The sequence below is a fragment of the Schistocerca cancellata genome, chromosome 4, assembly GCF_023864275.1.
Source record: "Schistocerca cancellata isolate TAMUIC-IGC-003103 chromosome 4, iqSchCanc2.1, whole genome shotgun sequence".
Taxonomy (NCBI): domain Eukaryota; kingdom Metazoa; phylum Arthropoda; class Insecta; order Orthoptera; family Acrididae; genus Schistocerca; species Schistocerca cancellata.
The window spans coordinates 684658766-684683555 of NC_064629.1; the positions used below are offsets into that span (position 1 = coordinate 684658766).

General features: G+C 42.5%; 1 protein-coding gene across 1 annotated transcript in view; it reads right to left on the reverse strand.

Annotated features, from left to right (window-relative positions):
• LOC126184630 (steroid receptor RNA activator 1) overlaps positions 1–24342 on the reverse strand; it is a 54182-nt gene extending 29840 nt beyond the window's left edge. Inside the window, exons 1-2 of the mRNA XM_049927102.1 lie at positions 24185–24342; positions 15003–15313 (exon numbers count right to left, since the gene is read on the reverse strand). Coding sequence (XP_049783059.1) covers positions 15003–15313; positions 24185–24209 — 336 coding nt within the window. The 5' untranslated portion in view covers positions 24210–24342. The remainder of the gene's footprint in view (positions 1–15002; positions 15314–24184) is intronic.
• Positions 24343–24790: the final 448 nt, after the last annotated feature.

A 24790-nucleotide genomic window follows, 5' to 3' on the forward strand; every position in this document is an offset into this window, starting at 1 on the left:
CTCCTCGGATACTTAACTTTATTCCATCATTGTGGTACATCGCTATTGACGATACAAGTGAGACTATCTCCAGATACGGTTAATTACAATCACTGTAAGGCTAATGGCGCCTTGCTAGGTCGTAGTCATGGACTTAGCTGAAGGCTATTCCAACTGTCTCTCGGCAAATGAGAGAAAGGCTTCGTCAGTGTAGTCGCTAGCAAAGTCGTCGTACAACTGGGGCGAGTGCTAGTCCGTCTTTCTAGACCTGCCATGTGGTGGCGCTAGGTCTGCAATTACTGACAGTGGCGACACGCGGGTCCGACATGTACTAATGGACCGCGGCCGATTTAAAGCTACCACCTAGCAAGTGTGGTGTCTGGCGGTGACACCACAGTGGACTGAAATCTTCGGAATCCACATTGATAGCGGTTAAGGATTTGCTTGGTTCCTAACAACCAGACCAGACGATGGCTAACCATTCGCCCCATGGTCTTTTCTACACAGCTCGTTAAGGCGATACTCCGATAACTACTGGGGCACGTGCAGTCCTTTCCTGGTTTGAGGAGAGGGATCAGAATTGCATCCCTCAAGTTGGGAAGTTGCCTGGCTGCCATATTAGATTACAACATTCGAAGAGAATTTCCTTTGATGCTGCTAGCAAATGTTGAAGCATGCAGTACCGGATTTGGTCGTGACCACGTGCACTGTCATGAATCTCAGTCAGTGGCAATTTGAGCTCCCACATAGAGAAAGGGGAGTTGTAGGCCTCAGAACTGTTGGACCTGAAGTTCAACTTTTTCCTCTCCATAGTCACACAGTAGCGACGAAATGCTGGATCCAGGCTTGCATTGGCAGTAGTTTGTGCAAAATGCTTGGCCAGCATCTGAGCAATGTGCTTGGGTGTTGTTTGGAGGCATCCCTGTTTCAGCACTGCTGCTATCAGTAAACGGCTGTGTTTACCGGAAGTCCTCCAGATGGGTTCCCATACTTTTATAGAAGTGGAACGATTGATGGAGTCATTGAACACTGGCCATGACCTTTTCTTACTCTTCTTAATTCGAGCCTTGGCCTTCGTGACTCGTAAGGCCCTAAAGTTGTCTTATGTTGGCCAGCATTTAAAATGTCTAAGAGGTGCATGCCTTTCTTGGATCGCAGAACGGCACTCATCTGTCCACCAAGATACTGGTTGTCTCATAGGATGACCTGAGGACTGTGGCATGAAGAGGTCAGCAGCACAATGGATCACTCGTGTGATGTGGTCCACCCATCCTTGGATGCTGTTGCAGTGTTTGAACACAGTCAGCTGGCTGGAACGCATCCAGTTAGCCCTGCTGACCATCCACTTTAGTGGCTTAACTTCACATGATGAGCTATTTAGGAGGTGAAGGGGGATTGGGAAGTGGTCACTGGAATGAAGTTCGTCAATGACCTCTCACTGAGCAGTCAGCAAGGGCAGAACAGAAAGAGGGGTTGATGGCTGAGAATGACCCAGCAGCAGTAGAGATATGTTTGCGAGTACCTGTGTTGAGGATGCACAGCTCGTGAGACGTGATGAGGCCCTCCAAAACCCGACCCCGAGGGCACATATTGGTCAAGCCCCCACACAACATGATGGGCATTGAAGTCTCCCAGGAAGAGGACTGGTCACGGGAGTTGTGAAATAGGATCCGGGAGAGCCTCAGAGTCTATCACATCTTGCAGAAGTAAATACAGTGACCGAACAGTGATCCTTCAACACGCTGAATTTGAACTGCAACTGCTTGCAGGGCAGTAGCCGAGGGGAGAGAAGAGGAGTAGTGCACATTAGTGACAAACACTGCAACACCTCCCTTGGCCCTTTCCCCCAGTTGGTCATCCTTGCGGTATAGTGTATATCCCTGTAGCACAGGGACATCTATATCTTTAAAATGAGTTTCTTGTAATCAAAAGGACAAGGGGTGTGATGGAAGCCATGTCATCAGTGCGGTTTTACCTTACCCCTACCTTTGCACTGGGAAGCTGAAGCACCCGTAGAGTGAGGGGGAGTGGAGGGGCTGCCTTGATCCGAGGTATCTAACTCCATGATGTTCTTCCCATCAGTGAGACAGGGAAGAATGACGTCTCAGGGCACTTGCAACAGCTTTTGACCTGAATGTCGTAAGCCTTTCCCTGCACCCTATCCCTTCGAGGATGAGGGGGAAAGGGGGCGTTGAGAGGAACTCTGTTTTTCTTGCACCTTCTGGATGCTTGCTGCGGGACTGCTGTTCCTGGTACAGCTGCCTGGATTGCTTTGCCCTTATTCTTTTTTCCTTGACATGTAGACGTGCTAGTACAGATGCTTGTCGTGGCTACAGGCACACTAGGCATCATCTGTGTCAAAGTGTCTGCCTTGGGGATAGGTTCCTGCACCATGGAACAATATGAGGTGGCAAAGATGGGGGTTTCATCGCCTTATATTCTTTTTTGGCTTGGACGTACGGGATCTGCTTCGTCACTTTTACCTCCTGTATTTTGCGTTCTTCAGCAAAAACAGGGCAGTCTTGGCTCCAGACTGGGTGGTTCCCATAGCAGTTGAGGCAGATTGCTGGAGACGGGCAGTCAGTCCCAGCATCATGAGTGGCTTTTCTGCAGTTCCCGCAGATCGTTTCACCTCCACAACTCATGGTTGTATGGCTGAAATGCTGACATTTATAGCATCGCATAGGGTTTGAAATGTAAGGTCTAACATTAAGCCTAAGACGTTCAGGCAGTATTGGAGAATTGAATGTGACAATGAACCATTCTTGCTTCAGTTCTGCTATGTCCATGACACCTTGGAACGTGACAACACCCTTACTGGAGTTGAAAGAGGTGTGCGCAGCTCAACAGTGTCTGTGATTTCTTAAGAAGGTCTACCTGCTTTGAACTGTTACTTTCAACCAATAATGAGCCATTATGCAATCATTTTATAGATTTTACTGTTCCAGCACGGCCTTCCAAACCTTTACGGATATAAAAGGGGGACACTTTTTCAAATGTCCTCTCCTTCCTCTTTATCACCAGAAACAAGCTGTTATCCACAACTCCATGAGCCTTGTTACTGCAGTCCAAAGTATTCTTATTACCAGTACGACTTGCCTCCCTCATCCTTTTTGATGAGTGGGTGTGAATACTCCCAGGTGGTACACCTGTCCCACTGGGAGGAGAAGAAGATGATTTCGAGGGTTCCCTCTCAGTCCGACAAGCAGCTAGGGAAATAAGGGTGCACTCAGACAGAGCCTCGGGTGCCTGAGTAAGCCTCATACAGCTGAGGTGTGGCAGGTTCCCCAGAGGTTTCCTGCTAATAACTGTTCCACCAACAGCCACACATCCCATCAGCGCACAGCACATCTTGAGACTGATCCCTGTTCCCTGACACACACAATGTTCCACCGCTGCACTGGATGGTGGTCGCTGAAGCATGCCCAAAGCTTACAGTGATAGGGGACTGGTGGCGCTTACCACTCCACAACTCTGGAATCCCAGTGCCGCCAAACCTGTACCCAGCAAATTAATGCTGAGCCCGTGAGGGCGACAATTGTGGTAGCTCACATGGTGAGCTTTCATGAAGTGTTTGGTTGGTTTAAAACGGGGCGGAAGAGCAAACTGCTAGGTCATTGGTCCTTTGTTCCCAGTAGAACAATTACCCAAGGGAAAGAAGAAAACAAAGAAGACATACGGCACAATAACAGGAGAAAGGAAGAACCAGAAGAACGACAGGACAACAAACACTACAATAGACAAATCAGGAAAAGAAAACCACAGAGACAAGCAAGGAACGGGGAGAAGAGAGTCAAAATAAGAAAGCAGATTGCCATGGATGGCTGACCATGAAAACAAAAAAGGAGAAGCTAGCCACTCTGCAACACATTAAAACCTCCACCCTAAAAGCTCTAGTCCAGCAAGAGGTGGACAACTGTCAATTGGGAGCCATAGCGACACTAAGGTGGGTCCTCGTGATGGTGGAGGTAACCAGGTGTGAGTCACGTATGACCAATGCAGAGCTGACAAAGAACAACTGATTCACTGTGAGAAGCCCCCAGGGAAGACTTCCACACATCCGCAGTCTCCTTAATGACATGCAGTTTGTTGTGCATAGTGTTATGCCACTCCGTCTCCCAACGCATAAAAAACCTTTGGCATAAGACAGAACACAGGCCAGTGTCAGAGATGCCCACCTCCAGGAGCGGTTTCCACGTAGCCTGTTTGACCAGCCTGTCAGCAAGTTCGTTGCCTGGAACTCCGACGTGCCCTGGGGTCCACACAAACACCACTGAATGATTGGACAATTCCAGGGCAGAGATGGACTCCTGGATGTTTGCTACCAAAGGATGGCAAGGGTAGCACTGGTCGATAGCTTGTAAGCTGCTCAGAGAGTCAGAACAGAGAAGAAACTAATCACCAGAACAGGAACAGATGTACTGAAGTGAATGAGATATGGCCACAAGCTCTGCAGTGAATACACTGCAGCCAGTGGGCAAGGAATACTGTTCAATATGGCCTCTATGGACATAGGCGAAGCCAATATTACCATCAGCCATCAAGCCTTCAGTGTAAACAACTTCAGAGCCCCGGAACACGTCAAGAATCGAGAGGAAGTGACAGCAGAGAGTGGAGGGGTTAACAGAGTCCTTAGGGCCATGCAAAAGGTCCAGGCGAAGCTTCGGCCGAGGTTTACACCATGGAGGTGTACGTGAATGGACCTCAAATAGAGGTGATAAAGAGAAGGACTCCAGTTCAGAAAGAAGGGACTGCACGCAAACTGCAATCCTGAGCCCTGACCTGGGCTGCTGATGCGGGAGATGAACTACCGTCGGTGGGAAAAGGAGACAGTAATTTAGATGCTCGAGGAACTACGAATATGTGCAACGTAACTGGCGAGCAGTTGTGCATGTTGGATCCACAATGGAGACTCCAGCCACCACCAGGACACTGGTCACCGGACTCGTTTTAAAAGCTCCAGTTGCTAGGCAAACACCACAGTGGTGCACTGGATCGAGTAAATGCAACACTGAGGGTGCCGCCGAACCATAAACCAGACTCCTATAGTCAAGGTGGGATTGAACAAGGGCTCTGTAGAGTTGCAGCAGTGTAGAGAGATCTGCACACCTGTTGGTGTTGCTCAGGCAGCGGAGAATATTGAGGTGCTGCCAGCACTTCCGCTTAAGCCAACGAAGGTGAGATAGCCAAGTGAATCGAGCATCGAAAACCAGTCCTAAGAACTGACACATCTCCACTACAGTGAGCGGATCGTCATTAAGACAAAGTTCAGGTTCTGGATGAATGGTACAACGCCAACAAAAGTGCATGGACACACGACTTCGCCGCTGAGAACTGGAAACGTGGGCTAGAGCCCATGACTGCACATTGTGAATGGCTCCCTGTAGGCGCTGCTCAGCAACACCAGTACTGGAGGAGCAATACGAAATGCAGAAGTCATCCGCATACAGAGAAGAGGAGACCGACGGCCCCACAGCTGCTGCTAGGCCATAAATGGCCACTAAAAATAGATACACACTCAATACGGAGCCCTGCAGAACGCCATTCTCCTGAATACAGGGGGAACTATGGGAGGAACCAACTTGGACACGGAAAGTATGGAGTGACAGGAAGTTTTGGATAAAAATCAGGAGCAGGGCCCGGAGACCCCACTCATGCAATGTGGCAAGGATAAGACATCACCGGAAAAGGCTATTCGGATGGCAGACTCAAGGGACACGAGATTATCAGTGGTAGAGAGACCCAGGACCCAACCGAAACTCTGACACATCATACGTTCCAGCAGCTTACAGAGAGCATTGGTGAGGCTGATGGGCCAATAGCTATCCAAATCAAGCTGATTTTTACCCAGTTTTAGCACCGGAATGATGGTGCTCTCCCGCCAATGTGATGGAAAGATGCCATCACACCAGATCCAGTTGAAGATGACAAGGAGATATCACTTGTAGTGAGATTAGAGATCTTTTATCATCTGACTGTGGATCCAATACAGCCCAGGAGCTGGGTCGAGGCTATGTGCAAGGGCACTGAGGAGCTCCCACTCTGTAAATGGGGAGTTATGTGGTTCACTGTGGCGTGAGGACTTTCCTTTCCATCCACCGTTTGAGGGTGTGAAATGCTGGGTGGTAGTTCTCAGATGCAGAGGCTCAAGCATAATGCTCAGGAAAGTGCTCGCAATACCGTTTGCATCGGTAGGGAGCACACCATTGATGTTAATGCCAGGGACACCTGTTGGGGTCTGATACCTACAAAGACCTCCGGTCTTTGTCCAGACTTGGGAAGGTGATGTATGGTACCCAATGATCAACACGTACCTCTCCCAACACTCCTGTTTCTGTTGTTTTATAAGCAGCTGAACATGGGTGCGGATCTGCTTAAAGGCTATTAGGTGCTCTATGTAAGGGTGCTGTTATGTGCTTCTGTCACTGCAGAGCTCACCGACACACTAATTGCCTCAACAACTTCCAGCAACCACCAAGGGCCTGTCTTTTGCTGGGGGAGCCTTAGAGATAGCATTTTCTGCCGCAGAAACTATCGTTGTAGTGACCTGCTCAATCACAACATCAATGGCACCACAATGGCGGGTGGGGAGATTCAACACTGACAGCAGAGGTGAAGGCTATCCAGTCTGCCTTGTTTAAAGCCCATCTGGGTAGGCATCCATGGGCATGACGCTGGGGGAGTGACAGGAAGTTCGCGAAGTGGTCACTACCACACAGGTTGTCATGTGCTCTCCAGTGGATAGATGGGAGAAGTCCTGGGCTGCAAACTGATAAATCAATGGCCAAGTAACTACCATGAGCCACAATGAAATGTGTGGCGACCCCAGTATTTAAGAGGCAGAGGCCGAGATGGGACAGTAAATTTTCGACATCTCTACCACGGCCAGTAAGCGTGGTGCTACCCCACAAGGGGTTGTGTGTGTTAAAATCGCACAAAAGTAGGAAAGGTTCAGGGAGTTGATCAATCAGTGCAGCCAATACGTTCAGGGGTATCACACCATCTGGAGGGAGATATACGTTGCAGACAGTTATTTCCTGCCTCGTTCGTATCCTCCTGACAGCCACACCTTCAAGAGGAGTTTGAAGTGGAACAGGTTCACTACATTTCAGGACATAAACACAAACTCCACCTGACACACTATTATATTCACTATGGTTCTTGTAATATCCCCAGCAACTGTGAAGGGCAGGGGTCCACATTGCCGGGAACCAGCTTTCCTGGAGGGCAATGCAGAAAGCAAGTGTAAAGCTTAGCAGTTGCCATAGCTCAGCCAGGTGGTGGAAAAAACTGCCACAATTCTACTGGAGGACGACATGATCGTGAGACTGGGAAGGCATGAAACACTCAATGAGGCAGTCTACACCTCAGGGTCACGTGCTGCCACCGACTTATTTCCTGAACAGGCTATATCCATTTTGTCTGAGGGACTGGCAAGAGCTAGGTCCTCAGTGGATGTCAGAATCTTCACCTCATCCTCAGATGCAGAACTTGTAGGCAGAGTTGGAGTGGGTGCCACCGCAATTCCCTTGGTCTGGGGGGTCTTTTTTCTGAATTTCTCACGCTGTTCCTTGGGTTTCTCTGGCTGGAAGGGCTTCACTGATTCAGTCTCCAGGACTGAGGATGATCGTGAAGCCCTTCGACCAACTGCTTTTTGGCAATTCAGCCACTGGTGGGTGTCATCTTTCCCACTAGCAGAAACCTGGGAAGGGAGTGACCCAAAGGACCCCCTGCTAGCGAGATGAGCCAAAGAAGACTTACGCTTCTCCGGCTGGGAAGTAGGGGCTGGTGTCCCCGATGGTTGGGGAGACAGTGCTCCTGAGGTACGTGGAACGGGAGTAACAGCGAGGGAAGCACTCATTGAGAGCCGAATGAAACTTGCAGAACTGATGGGAGTACAACTGTTCTCGTAGCGGAGGCATAAGTGGAGGTCACAGCCACAGGACGTAGGCGCTCAAATTTCCTCTTGGCCAAAATGTAGGTCAGTTGGTCCAGGGTCTTGTATTCCATGATTTTCCTTTCTCACTGTAAAATCCCGCAGTCTGGTGAGCAACGGGAATGATGCTCTCCGCAGTTGACACAGATGGGAGGCAAGGCATATGGAGTATTGAAACGGGATGGACACCCACAATCTTCACATGTGATGCTGGAAGTACAGCGGGAAGACCTATGGCCGAACTTCCCACACTGAAAGTACCGCATTGGGGGAGGGATATATGGCTTGACATCACAGTGGTAGACCATCACCTTGACCTACTCGGGTAATGTGTCACCCTCGAACGCCAAGATGAAGGCACCGGTGGCAACCGGCTTATCGTACATGTGAGGTACCGGGGTGAATAAGGTTTGCTGCCATCCATAGCCTGGCGTTCCTCCCATGGTGTGGCCATGGAGGGGGACGATTTATGATCATACTTCCTTGCATTGTACTGAGACTTCAAATGCTTAGAGACTGCTGTAGTTTGATCACCGACAAGTGATGACGTGGTACGCTTCATTGTGCGTCATGTGCCCTGATGCCACCTGTTCTGAGCAGGGTCCCTCCGCATGGGCGCCACCCAGCCACAGCAAAGGCCACCTGGCATACGTGGGGAGTTAATGGTGCAGTCATCAGGAGAGTGATCCCTGTGTAGTCAGGGGGCTACAACCAAGAGGGTACCACAATGGACTGGCTACCGTGCTGGATATGAGGTGCAAAGAATTCCATGGTCATCGTCGGTGCAGAAAATGACACTGCATAGTGGGTGGAGGAAAACGCACCCCAGAAGATGTCCTCGCTCAAGAGATGAAGGATGAGCAGGACTGCAATGCCACAACAAGAAAGTTGGCTAAAGATCTCAATGCAAGATGGACATGATGCACCACGTAAGGTGCCCTTCCCCAATTGGCTTGCTCTTCAGGAAAATTTTGAAGAATGGAGGTCAAACCATACCGGGGACCATCACATAAAAGCCAAAAGGTGAGGACTCCTTTTAGTTGCCTCTTACGACAGGCAGGAATACCTCAGGCCTTTTGTAACCCTCAGACCCGCAGGGGGGATGAAGTGGTTGACCAAACTCTCCATGAATCAAGCTGTTCACACACTGGGGAAACACATGCTATTGGCATTTAAAACACCGCATCGATGATAGGAAATATGGCTTCAAATCACAATGAAAGACCACAGTTTTCAGTTCCTCAGGAAGTGCGTCCCCCTCAAAAGTGAGGATGACTGCTCTGATGTCAACCTTAAACTCTTATTGGTCTCGACGTACATGATACGTGAAGTGAAGTTGACTCCTCACTACTTCAATTTCTGCAGTGGTAAGTCCAACTGAAAAATTAAACCCTGTAGATTACTCAGGTTCTTGTTGGGTGTTACAGTAACATGTACATTAGCAAGATTTCTTATAAGAGATAGGATTCACTGTTTTAATTAAAACAGAACCATTTCACAATTTAAAAAGGAAAGATATTTCTCCAAAAATATTTTCAGTGTTTTCCACAGAGAACACTGGCTTGGTAGGTCAAAAGGGCACTCCATCAGTAAAGATGCAACCAGGAACTAAGAGGAGTAAGTTTTTGTAATTAGTTTGATTTTGCTTTCCTCTCATGGTGTGGCCAAGTAGGGAAAGTTCTTAGCTCGTTATGATCTACGCAGAAGAATTCTGGTCTGTCTGAAGAGACAGTCATAGCCTCATGGCCAATAGCTGGTAATTTTGGTCTTTTCACTGTGTTAGACATCAGCCTTGACACTGCTTACTCCAAACAAGGGATCTCCCCACAGACATCACCCACACAGAGCAATGGCCACCTAGCTTGATAGACACTGCCCAGTGCCCCCAAACCAGCAGGCACCCACTCCTCAATATGTGTGAGGAGGTAACACCTTGGGCATAAATAGTGCATTCCCTGCTTAGTTGGATGGGTAGAGGGAGCTAACACCATGCAGTTAATTGACAACCCCCATGTGGACTGGTTCCCATGTTGGGTACTGGGTGACGTTCACCCCATGGCCCACAATTCTGTACAAATTTTGAAAGGTGGAGAGCAAACCCAGATGTGGAGATCAAACATGAGTTAACTGAAATAGGTGGTGTAAAATAAAGAAACAAAAATCTGTAAAGCCTTAATAGATGTCCTATGACGAAGCTACGTTGTCCGCAGGGAATCTGTCATAGACAAGTCTGGGAAAAGATAGTCAGAGGATGGCTTGGGGCATCGTGCTCACCATCCATGTACTCACAAAAGTGTTTAGAGTGTCCTGGGGGTGTAGAGATAGGATGCTGACTGTAGGATTGCTGAGGTGTTGGGCTGGGCGACATGCCTCACGACTGAATGGGCAACGTCTCCAGATGTTTGGAGATACCACTGTTTCAATACAGCTGCTATCAACAAACTACTGTATTTTATATAAATCCCTAGGAAGAAATCCCAGTTTGGGCTGAGCTGTTGGAATGCTTGTATCCAGATTCTTGCCAGGATCTCTGACACACAGTGAGCCTCACTTGAAACTTCTAAGACACTGAAGCTGTGGTTTCAAATCACATCTACAGTCTACAAGCAACTCAAAAGCAAACATTTAACCACTTAGCCACCTCTATTTTGGTTTGCTGTGGCTCCAATCTGCCGAAAGCCCAAAGTACAGTCTGTCTGGTAAATGACAACTCAACTTCATCTTAGTTGACTGTCTTCTATCACTGACACAGCTCAAGTCACTGTCTTATTCCCCTTGCCTCATATATGCAGAGAGAATGCAAAGGAACTTAAGCATCACTGACTAGCATGTGGTCTTTGTGAATAGTATTACTGTGTTAGTGATATATTCCACTTTAATGGCATTTATTTCTTGAGTTACCGCTGCTTCAAAATTTTTCTTTCATTTTTGGAAAGCAGTGTAATTATTTCTGAAGTCTGTCATTAATACCCTGTTACAGGTGGTATATGGCAGCACTCAGACTATGACAGCAGGATAAAAATTTATGTTCATTATTGCCATCTCAGTCTTACTCTGGCACAGGACGGAGAGAGTTGAGCATCAGATAAAAATTTTGTTATTGTCAAACTCCTCAAAAGTATGATATAATGCTACCTTAAAATGTGTTTATAAAATATGAAATAATAAACAACCTAAAAGTATATCCCTGAGTTTCAGATCATTGTGGGGCACTATCTCAAGGATGTAGCCAAAGGAGGGGTCCAGGGGGGTCTGGACCCCCCATCACCTAAACGAAATTACACGTGACTTAGATGCCATATAATCAAACTGATGGATATAAGAGGCGATCAAAAAGTTTCTGTGCAGGGGCATTGCTGCGGCATATATGCAATGTAGCATGACTCCGACACAGGAATATAAGAACCGACATATCAGCAAGGGATTAGTCTAGCATTCGTGTCTTTTCGACAAACACATCCAAACACAATTAACATGCTGTTATTCTTTTCTTGGCTGGTGAGGGACAGATACTGGTAGACATCCACAGGAGAATGAAGAATGTGTATGGGGCAGCATATAATGCACATTCCCACACTGCAAATGTTCTAATGCGTAAGTTACACTAACTCAAGTGGGAAACATTGGAGCACACTCCCCTCTAGTCCTGATCTCTCCTCATGCGATTATCATGTCTTCAGTCCCTTAAGATACACCTTGAAGGGTCAATAAATCCTTTCAGATGAGGATGTGCAGCAGGCAGTTGCACACTTCTTCAGTTCTTACTTTCAGTTTAATTTAATGTATGTGCTGCCATTTATTATTTTTGCACTGTATGCTGTTCTGATAGTTTCTAATTACAGATAAGATTGTAACACGAAAAAGAAAAACTGATTTTAATATTTCCACTAGTGTTATGATAAGTTAAAAATATGTCCGCATGACTATAATTGGCTAATCACCCATCTGTTACAGTTTAATGTTAGCACTGGAGTCATCATTTGGAGACTGTTAGAACTTAGGGGTCAAAATATTTCAGGCAGTGGAGTGGTAATCATCATTGCAAATAACATTACATCAAAATCAGACCATATAACCACACTTGGATTTGCCTGTGTCACCCAAAAATCTCGTTAATCAACAACAATATTGTCCAAAAAGTGATGGTTTCATTTCTTTAATCGGCTCAAAATTCTGCCATTATTCGTCCAAATCTGGTCATCTGGGAAGTACCCAATTATGAAAACCAGTTCTGATATGGAATGATGGGGAAGTGTTTGTGGGGAACAGAAGGGTATGAGATGACAACAAAGTCTATAGTTCATTCATTTCTAAAAGATTTTTTTCAAGAAGCTACTTTAATTCGTCTGAGCTGACTGTATCCTGCATCTCCCACTCCGTCTTCATCCTAAGTCCATTTACGCCGTTGTAATACTATAACAACTGAGGTCACAAATTCCCTACACAATTAAATCTTAAAATGTGTGCATTCATGCACTATCAACTGATGAATCATCCACAATCAAAGGATAAATTTGCAACATCAGAATTTGATCTTCTGCTGTGATGCATTTTATTTTATTTGAAAACAACGTACAACTAGTTTTTTCATATTCTTCAACAACTGGGGTAGCTCTGTGCCTTGAGGTGCTGAGCTAGCAATCCCTGGATTCTAGAGACTTGGTGGTTGGAATCTATCAGCCAGTAACTGTGAATGTTGTTTTCTGCGGTTTCCCATCTACAGTTTAGGCAAATGCTGGGGTTGGTCCCTTACTATAGGCCACAGTCATTTCCTTCCGAATACCTTTCTTTCTTGACAGAATCACATTCCCTTAAATATGCAACCTCTCTGTTTAAATGAAAAGATGCATCAAAGGCAAGCCGAACATGTCTTCGGAGACTCCTGACACGAAAACCCACATTTACAGTGGAAGGTGGCTAGCAATCATCAATTTGTACTATGTTCTGTACATAAAGACGGCTCATTTGTAGAACAGTGATACATCATGCATCAAGTTTTACTACAAGAATGATGTTCTGTTGTGAAATGTCTTAGTCATAATATCCTCGGAACAGTGAGTCCAACCATTGCAACACTAATATATTCACACATAAAAATCATATAAATAACAATGTATTTTGTACATCATAGATGAGCTTATTAGCATCAAAGACTACATAACCATATTACAATGGATAAATACAGGCACATTTATGATGTCACATGCATTCGGACTCAAGCTGAAATTAATGCATGAATCAATGTTAAGATCCCAATACTGCAGCTCACAGTATCTATGTATCCCATTTTGATTTATAAATAAATTTGGTTGCTATAATTAACTGTTTTAATAAAAAAAATTAAAAAGTTTTTGATCACTAAAGGAAATTGAAGAATTTTAATGAAATGAAAGATACTTTAATTAAATTTGAGACTGAATTGAAGAACTTCGAATGTTTTGACTTGCTCAAGAAATTCTTACATGGTTTCAGGTAAGTTGAAAATTCAAATACAAGAGTGTAGGAGAAATATAGCTATTATCAAAAAATATTTGAACCCGTTTAACTTTATAAGTTATTCAACTCAACACTAAGATCCTTCTTCCCCACAATAGTGAACCTTATTTTAAAACACTAAGCTGTATTTTGTAAAGTATTTCTTCCGTGACTTTCATAAAATAAAGAACAACTGCCTCCAACCACAATCGTGATTTTATTTCAGTGCACAATACATTCCAAGACCTGGCGACTCATCTTCAGGTGATTTAACAGCCCATATAATTTTTTTTTTTTTAAATCTCAGATTTAGTTTAATTCTGGTCGTGGTAAGATTACAATGGTATATTACAAAGAGGCAGATTGTAAATATCCATTTACAAACTTAAGACAAATAGAAAAATAACTTCCTGTTTCCAGTAATGGATACATGGTTTTGAAGCACAGTATTAGGAAACATGTTTATGTGCATTTATACACTTATGTATATATGTGCACATAAACATGTTTACTCATACTAAGCTAAAAACCATGTATCCACTCTGTCACATAATCCATAAGTGTATAATTGCACATACATTGATGTAGACTGTTGAAACACCTCAAGATGAGCCCACAGGGCTCAAAATGCATCATAAACTGAAATAAAATCACACCTGTGATTGAAGGTGGTTGTTCAATTAACATGTTCATTCAGGTTTATAAAAGTAGAACACTGAACTAAATAGAATCAACACTTCAAATTCGTAACTAATGATGTATTGTCATTTATAGACTAAATAATGATATGAATATAATAGAGGGAAACATTCCACATGGGAAAAATATATTTAAAAAGAAAGATGATGAGACTTACCAAACAAAAGCGCTGGCAGGTCGATAGACACACAAACAAACACAAACATACACACAAAATTCTAGCTTTCGCAACCGTCAGGAAAGAGGGAAGGAGAAGGAAAGACAAAAGGATATGGGTTTTAAGGGAGAGGGTAAGGAGTCATTCCAATCCCGGGAGCGGAAAGACTTACCTTAGGGGGAAAAAGGACAGGTATACACTTGCGCGCACACACACACACACACACATATCCATCCACACATACACAGACACAAGCCAGACACAAGCAGACATTTGTAAAGGCCAACAAATGTCTGCTTGTGTCTGTGTATGTGTGGATGGATATGTGTGTGTGTGTGTGTGTGTGTGTGTGTGTGTGTGTGTGTGTGCGCGCGCGCGCGCGCGCGCGCAAGTGTATACCTGTCCTTTTTCCCCCTAAGGTAAGTCTTTCCGCTCCCGGGATTGGAATGACTCCTTACCCTCTCCCTTAAAACCCATATCCTTTTGTCTTTCCTTCTCCTTCCCTCTTTCCTGACGAGGCAACCGTTGGTTGCGAAGGCTAGAATTTTGTGTGTATGTTTGTGTTTGTTTGTGTGTCTATCGACCTGCCAGCACTTTTGTTTGGTAAGTCTCATCATCTTTCTTTTTAAATATATTATAGACTAAATAATTACACAAAAATATAAGCTGGCACTGTAAAGCAATGACCCATAAGCACTATCATAAATGTTACACTAAGCCTATTTTTGGAGCCCAATAACAGCTAAGTGAACTAACCCTGTCACAACCACTGCGGTCCAGGCATTCAGAGAGGTTTCTGACCACCTTTGAACACTGTTCATTTGAAATACTTAATTCTTCAGGCCTGCAAGCCTCAGTTTCTTTACTTTTGTCCAACGTAACAGAGCTAACAGGTGGAGCTGACAAAGGAGGAAGTACTGTCTGAACTCTCTGTGATGATGTCTGCTCTGCTCCTTGGATTGGGAATGCCACCCTCTTTGTCAGTTTAGCTCTTCCTGATGCTGTTTGTTGAGGCCTTGATGGGTCATACGAAATCTGTGGTGGATCATTCCAACCAGGAGTGGCAACTGTAGATGAAAAAATAATAACCATAGTGAATACAATTTCAAAAACACATATGATTCAGTCTGAAAGCAAATTTGCACTCTAGTTCAACAAATTCACTCTGTATATTACAGCATTATCAACCATTTAAAAACAAACAAACACACACACACACACACACACACACACACACACACACACACACACACACACTTAAAAGCTGTTATTGAGAGACAAACATCTCTAGAGAGTCATCACGAATAAGCCTGAGGATGACCATATTATGTATTTCTGAGCAATGAACTAACTACCTAACTAACTCACTCACTCACTCATTCATTCTCTCCCCCCCCCCCCTCCTTTCACTCCCTCATTCCTCTCCCCTCCCTCTGCTCTTGAGGATAATAGCATGAAATAAGTCCTTTTTAGTAGATGCACGTGGGCAGTTTGAGTACTAGGAGTCTTAACTGTAAATGTTTTGCATTCATGTAAGTTAATAGCAATGGGGCTAGTGAGCTTAATGTCACCACTATCAACAAAGTCATGTGCCCTCAATCCACAGACACTGTGGAGAGGTTTGGAATATAAACCAGGACATCCGTTTGCACAAATTTTATACCCCCCCACTTCTCCTACCTTTGCTGTCTACACTCTGCCAATCAAAATTTTTTCACCCAATCAGGGTTAAAACCAATAACCTCCGAGTCAAGTACCACCATAGAAGTGTATTTTAGTGACCCCGGCTGAAGAGGCAAGTGACTGGTGAAAATCTTTCATTTTGAGGCAATTTTGGTGACTGTCATGTCAATTCAGCTGTTATCTATTCAATCACCTTTTCATTTGGTCTCACAAGACTGAATGGCCACTGTTCCATATCTTCCCATCAAAGAAAAATCTGAGGTAATCAGAACCAAACTCAGGTTATCCACATCAGTAGGCTGTGACACTAACTTCTAGACAACACACACAGTATCTTACTCACTGAAAAGCTGCCATGCAATAACATAAAAACAGAAAGGAATGGAAAACAGCAAAATGGCCAACTTTCTATCACTTTCATCTCTAAAATTTGATATTACCCATAGCAAGATGCCACAAATTGGACATTTGGAGAAAATATGAAATATGCAACATCCAGCTCACATTATTATCAATGTGCACAAAAACTATTTTTTTAATTCCATGTTCTTGATTGATTTTCTTTCAAATAACACATTTTTAAGGAAGGAGACAGGTCTTTGGCAGTACTTCAACACTTTTACTACAGTGTAAACCAATACAAAAATGGAATTGGTTTGGTAAAACCTCATCTCACTTGAGTGACTGAAGATAGACATGTACACAGAAGAAGTTAGCTTCAGCAACTGCAGCTTACTATCCATCACTTCCAGTAACACTTCATCAAGCTGACATGACTCTGTACGTAAACAGTTGAGAGACAACACTTTGTGGGATGGCAAATTGGACAACAGTGTTTACCTGAGATGGTATTATTACATCTGCTAATAAGTTTCCCCAAATTCCTATGTAGTCTGGTATCCAGAAAAATACAGTACCTTTCGTTGGCCTTTATACACAGAGATTGGAAACCTGGGTGGTCTGAACTTTTTATTTGCTGGATACCTGCAATGGATAGCTTGAAGTCCAATCAATTGTAGAAAGGAAGGAGAATCCCATTGATGATGAGATTGTTTGAGACTGACCCCAAGTGTGGTTTCCAGAATGAATTTTCATTCTGCAGCAGAGTATGCCTCATACAAATCTTCCTGGCAGTTTTTCAGGAATACGTCTGTAAATTTGTAAGATAGATGATGAGGTACCAGCAGAAACGAAGCTGTGAGGATGGGTCTTGAGTTGCACTTTGGTAGCTCAGGTGACAGAGCACCTACCTGTTAAAGGCAACATCCCAGGTTCAAGTCCTGGTCTGACACACAGTTTTATCCTGACAGAAAGTTTTGTACAGAAACTACTATTTGCAGTATTCATAAGACTGGGTTGTTCAAAAGCTTGTGGGAACGTGCACAGCACCTGCAAAGGAAGAACCGTCCAACTCCTGCATACTGTTCATGTAGGTTTTGGTATTGTCATAGAGATGGTCTGAAGACAGAATTCCAAGACATTTACAGGAGTAGTGCTACAGTTTTAACCAGTCAGTTTAGTGTGCATGAGCATCACAAGGATTTTCAGGAATTCCAAGAGAAAGTGTTGAGAACTGATTAGTGTTGTTTTAATGGTGGTACAGTTGGATAAACTTACAAATAATCGGTGTGTATTACTGTCCGACTAATTATACCACTTGTTCCTTTCACTTAATATTCTCTTCAACATTTGGTGAGCCCATTGAATGAATATCTTTTCTTTCTAGTATTACTCTCTGCTGATGAAGTCTTATCACAAGTTACATATCCAGTCAATACCTTGCACACTGTTGTTCCTCATTAAGTCTAACATGGTGACAAACTGTAAAATATTTATTAAATATAAGAATTATCAATCAGGATTGAGAATCTTCAATATGGTACTGCCATAAGGAACTACATTAAATCCATTACTGTGTATCATTTACGTAAGTGACTTGGAAATGAAAGTAAAAACTCCACAATACATACATAAGGTATGAGTGACTTTTACATCTACACCGCTGACAAGCATTGTTAGAAACAGAGTATACTGACTTCAACTATGGCTAGAGTCAAAAGACTCCTCTTTGAAATTTGCCCTAGTATAAAAACAACCAACTCTACAGTAATTCCATTTGACAACCATCCGCCCCAATAGCTGAGTGGTCAGCACGACGGAATGCCATGCAACGGAGCCCAGGTTCGATTCCCGGCTGGGTAAGAGATTTTCTCCACTTAGGAACTGGGTGTTGTGCTCTCATCATCATCATCATCATCATCATCATCATCATCATCATCGACGTGCAAGTCACCGAAATGGCGTCAACTCAAAAGACTTGCACCAGGCGACTGGTCTACCCGTCGGGAAGCACTAGCCACACAACATTTCATTTCACAGCTGATTTGTTATCCAGAATCATAGGATGACCGAAGATGACAAATTTTGTGTAATGTATTGCTGTGTATGGGTATGATATATGAATCACAGCTGAGATAGATACCACAATTTTGAACTAAATATATATTTGTAATAAACTCATTTATGTATTTTGATTAATGATAGATTTTTTGGTGGGGTGAACATACCCCAGCTTTGTTAATGACAAAAACATCAATAATAAATAACATTCAGAATGTACCTCACATAATATGGCAAACCACGCACTTTTGGAAAAATTTGATGGACTACTGTCTGCTTGTGTTATTGGTTTGGGAGCTATGAGATCAACCAAAAAAAAAAAAAAAAAAAAAAAAAAAAAAAAAAAAAAAAAAAAAGGAAGGTGTGCTGTTCGGAGAAAAAGAAATGTTGCTGCACATAGAAATTAACTTCAACAATTTTCCTACTAACCAAACTTAGTTATTAATAGATGCATTAAACATCTATAACAATTAGACCATGCATAAATATCCTTATTTAGACAATAGTTACATGGCACTATATTTTTGTCTAAAAATATTCTCTTTTAGTAAACTACCAAAATTCAAGTACCAGTATAAACATATCTCTGAAACAATTCCAGTTTATTACATGTAGGCCAGCAGCCTAATATCAGCTTAATTTGTGTCTTTTTGAATCAAAAAGAAGAAAATTAGTGCAGTTCATTGGATACCTACACCATGGTTCCCAAAGTGAAATTAGTAAACAATGCTACACAATGCAGTACACCAATGACATCACTAACATGGTGGAGATAGGATTCTCTAGAAACTGTCAATGGATGTCGTCACAGAGAGAGAGAGAGAGAGAGAGAGAGAGAGAGAGAGAGAGAGAGAGAGACCGACCGACCTAATGAAACCTTGACAAGAATAAGAAGGGTCTGAGTGGCAATGCAGTTCTTGTTAACACCCTCAAACATGTTAAAAGCTTGAAAGGTCCACAGAAAGTTGCAATTTCACCACACTTTGACCCAAAATGTAACTGTGTTGGCTTGCGCTATGTGACACTGGTGCAGTGTTGTTGAGTTGGGTCACAGTTTGTCGTGGCATTTGGTGGCACTCTTGAGCTCAATGTTTATTTTCGAAGTTGTTTCTTAGTTATGAGAATGAGACATTTGACACTGTGAATTGAGTATGTCAGGTTGTTGATGAAATAGTTAGTTCCGGATTGCTTGTGAGTTACTTTAATTCTGCATATTGTGACTGATGGGTTTGTGTTTGTGATTATTATCGCAGTAGGTTGAGGGAGATTTATTATTCCCTTCCTTCTTTTGTCTGTCATGGATACGTGAGAGATATTTCCAAGTCAGCCATTGCTTGTTGCAGTGGGTGTCTTTGTTTAAAATCAAGTAACTACAATTATTTGCACTTACTGCGGACGATTTTGTATTGTTTTTAACACAGGAGTGTGTGTGAGTATGTGTGTTGAAAGTGGCTTTGTTTGACAAGTATATGGTTTTATGTAGTATGTATGGCATGTGTGTTTATAGTTGCATGTATATATTGAAATAGGTGGTGATCCAAATTTTTATGAATTTCAAGGTTTTTCTTTTTAGTGTTTGGTAATTCTGTTAGATTTTGGTAGGTAAGTACCACGGATATTGGTTTACTACCATTGGTTAGGTTATTTTTTATATAGTTATGTGAATTTTGGTTTGTTGTATTGTGAACTTCGTTTTAGGTAGGGAAAGTGGGATAATGGCTTTGACAGTTTGCATGTGTTGGTTTTTGGTACTGAGGGCTTCATTTTAGCTGCCATATAGGTCAAGTGAAATCTGCAGTATCGGAATTTTTCACGGTACCGAGAGCTTTGTATAAGCTATGTACGTCAAGTGAAATTTGCAGTACTGGTTTTTTGTGTTGCATGTGGGCCCCTGGTATTGAGGGTTTCATTTGAGTTATATTGGTCACGTGATATTTGAAGTACCAGGTCTTTGAGTTGTGTGAAGTTTACTGGTATTGTCACCTTTCTTTGAGCTATACACTGAGGTGACAAAAGTCATGGGATAGCAATATGCACATATACAGATGGTGGTAATATTGTGTACACAAGGTATAATAGGGCAGTGCACTGGCATAGCTGTCACTTGTACTCAGGTGATTCATGTGAAAATAGTAGTTCAAGCTAGGCCTAGATGCATTTGACATTCCATTTCGGAAACTGTTAAGGAATTCAATATTCCATGAACCACAGTGTCAAGATTATGCTGAGAATGTCAAATTTCAGGCAAATACCTCTCACCACAGGCAATGACAGAGAGCAATGGCATTTGCATAGAGTTGTCAGTGGTAACAGACAAGCAACACTGCATGAAGTAACCACAGAAATCATTGTGGGACATACGACAAACATATCCATTATTGCAGTGTGGTGAAGTTTGGCATTAATGGGCCACAGCAGCAGACAACCGACACAAGTGCCTTTTCTAACAACACAATATTGTCTGCAATGCCTCTCCTGAGCTCATGACCACATCAGTTGGACCCTACATAACTGCAAAACTGTGGCCTGGTCAGGCAAGTCCCAATTTCAGTAGTTAAGAGCTGATGATAGGGTTCAAGTGTGACACAGTCCCCTGAAGCCATGGACCCTAGTTTCAACAGGGCACTATGCAAACTGGTGTTGGCTTCATAACGGTGCGGGCTGGATTTACAATGAATGAACTGGATCCTCTGTATGTTTGGCTACCTGTTCCCAACCAAAAAATGGAATTTTTATAGATGACAATGAGCCATGTCACCGGGCCACAATTGTCGGTGACTGGTTTGAAGAACATTTTGGACAATTTGAGCACATGGTTTGGCCACCCAGATTGCCTGACATGAATGCCATCAAACATTTATGAACATAACTGAGAGCTCAATTAGTGCACAAAATCTTGCACTGGCAAGACTTTCACAATTATGTATTGCTACCGAGGCAGCATGGCATATTTCTGCAGGGGACGTCCAGTAACTTGTTGAGCCCACACCATATCAAGCTGCTGCACTACAGCAGGCAAAATGAGGTCAGACATGGTATTAGGAGATAGGCCAAGATTTTTGTCACCTCAGTGTATATGCCAAGCAAAATAGATGATGCCAAGGGCTTTTTTGTTTTTACATTTTCTGGTTGTGATGAATGTTGAAAATTCTGAGAGTATGTTTTTTGCGTTAATATTTGTTTTGAAATGATTTCATCATTCTTATTGTCACATACTTAGTTTGTCTCCATCGAAAACCGCACTATTTCCCATGTTTGTCCCATTGGTTTCATTCTATTTCTGGAGTTAAATTTTTGGGTGCTTTTACGTTTGTTCGCTGTTGTAATGAGTGACGAATAACAACTTTCAAATTCAGTAACTTGAAAATATCATATCAAAGTGGGGAAATCAGTGTTTTATCAGGAACTTAAAAGTGGAATGAAAAATGTAAAAAAAGGTAGTGTCATTACATTTGCTGCTTCAAAATCATTACTATGCTATAGTACTTTCCAGTTCCAAGCTAACCTAGAACTCCAGCTACATTTACACCTATGCTACACACGAATCTGTTCGACACCACTAGTCAAAGAAAACTGCTTTATTATCATCTTCAACATGCAATCTAGCTCATTATCATCCCTCACTGCACCACTATTTCCAATAGATCCAAGGAAGTCTAAGGAACAACGCAATCTAAGCCACAACTCACTATAACTAAATGACCCATTGCAAACAAAACACACTAATGACATCTACAATTGAAACATAAAAACAAAATCACTGCATACACCATCTACGTAACATATGACATCAAACTTTAAAGAATACATTGTTGGTTCACATACTTAACTACACCATCAAAATTATAGGAGGAAACTTAGGAGGTTGTGTTGTATTACACACAATAATTCGTTATCAGAACACTTCAGAACCATAACAAGAACAACACTTCAAAGAGATACATTGCAAATATTGGTCAGTTGGTGGAAGAATCTTGTAGCAAGGATAAAAGAGTAAAGTTTCTGTGGATAAGAGTTCAGTATAATGCATAATTCGATGAGAAAGATGATAACCTTCCCAAAGAAGCTGGCTTTAACAACAACATTATTTAGTTTCACCCCCCATACACCAACCCAGTGACAGTAATAAAGAATATAGTCACCACAAAATGGTAAGATGAGAGGACAGTAAGCAATATAAAGTGAGGATGGTTGAGTGGATGCATTCGATTTCAAATTACATGAAGATGTGGGTCCACAATTCTATATGAGGAATATTATGACAACAACCAGGATGTGATTAAATCACATTATTTTTCTGTATCATCACAATAAAACCAAAAAAAGAGGAAACCAGTTTCTGTGACTAGTTCACATATTGATCATAACTGGCAACCAACCATCCGTCACCATATTTAAAATAATGTTAAGAGAGATGCGCATTAGGCAGACACACTGTCTCCTTGTACAGAGGGCAAGCAACTCACTGGAATCAACATTGTATTAGGAATGTGTACTGCAATGCTATACTGCTATGGCATGCTTGTACTGTCAGCTAGCTAAGGTTGGCAAGGGGTACAATCTGTACAGGTCCCTGCTCATCTGGCTTCAGAATCCTGTGCTCCCAGGAAACTGCCACAGTATATTGTACTTAGTTCATTTTATTTATAAACAAACAGATGAAGATGCAAGTCAACAATAAACAAAAAGGGGAACATATGGAAGTAATTTTAGATAAAAGAATACTGGACATGCACATTCAAGTGTGCTCTATGTAGAATGATACGACATTCCATCAAGACACTGTTTCCACTGTCACACACAGTGATGTAATCAAACAACTGGCTCACTGTGCAAATAAAGAGCTCTTGTACATTGTCTATATGCGACTTTTTATACACAAAATGGGTCCATTCTGTCGTCACAGGAATGAAAAGAATATTCATAAAACAATAAAGATCATTTCAATTATATTTAAAAAGAGAAAAAAAAAAATCATACAGAGACATACTACAGATCAACAAGAGCACTACTTTTAGTAACACAAAAATCAATTTTCGCACACACACACACACACACACACACACACACAGAGAGAGAGAGAGAGAGAGAGAGAGAGAGACAATAGCACTTCAAAAAAATCTGCTCTATCACGGAACTTATAATACAAGCACTATCACACAACCCACTAAGCTTCAAGACGGGAGACTTTCCCCACGACACTGAAAACATATCTGGTAGAAAATTTATCTTATGGCATAAAGGAGCTACAAGTGCTAACAATGTGAAATTACTTGTTCAAATTGTGACTGATGTCAACTTATTCGATACATTACGAGGAAATTATCTGGCAATTAGGGCCGTCACACAACTAATTCCTTCACGGGCATTCCAAAACCAGCAAGCGCTAACTCTGTTTTACGAAAAACGAAGGACAACAAATCATGAAAGATCATACACTAAAAATTACTGTCAGTGCTCACTAAATGATCATTCTTAGCACATGTCATCAGACAGTGATTAACGAATATGCGGGGCATGTTATGGATTCGAAAGCGTAAGTTGGAAACTATAACATGAGTCTTCGGAAAAATAAAATCTTGTCTCTATAGTACGTTACTCGCTCTTAAACACATCCCTGACTCATTGAATACACACTTCTAAAAATTACATGCCATATGTCTCTCCTTTAGCCACTGCAGTCATGTTACTTACACAAAAATACGTCATGGAAGCACTTTGTCAAACTAACTTTTTGAAACCATGTGTTCTCCAGCAAAATACTGAAAGCGTCTGAAATTAAACCTAAAAGCACAATGACACTGCTTAGTTATCCTTTAGCAATTGTCACATAAGTGTCACATGACATGTTATACCTTTTGGTACAGTGCTACTGTTCATGTTTTTATATCCTCTCTCAAGTTTACAATTTAAACTTTTTTTAACGCGATTATCATTTCAGACTATTGTTACGGGTAGCTCACAGCCCAGAGCCCACGCGCTTCTCAGCACTAATCCACTACACTGCTACAGTACTTACATTCGAATGTTGCTAAGATATTACGTCGCAGTTGTCAAAATAATATGTGCCCTTTGCCAAAGGCAGGCTCTATGACGTATGTTGTGGCGATTGGATACATACATGACAGCACTGACGCTCTCGCTAAGTTAAGTGATTAATATTGTAATAAGAGCTAATTTAGTTAATATTACATTTTAGACTAGTGTCTTCTCTAGGCTGTCTATTGAAGGTTTCGCTTTTCTGGCCGTATTTAGATCGAAAAGGAAGTATTTCGTGAAAGGCCGGTAGTCGCCAGTTTTGTTTACGTTTTTTAGACGTAAATTTCGTGCGAGTGTAGATTTTCGTTTTTGACTAGAGTTACCGGTTCAAAGTCAAATTAATTCGTGTCGGTCATACACAGTTTAGGTAATTAAAACTTTCGGAAGTAAGTTTAAAAGTTTGTTTACATTAGTGTTTATTG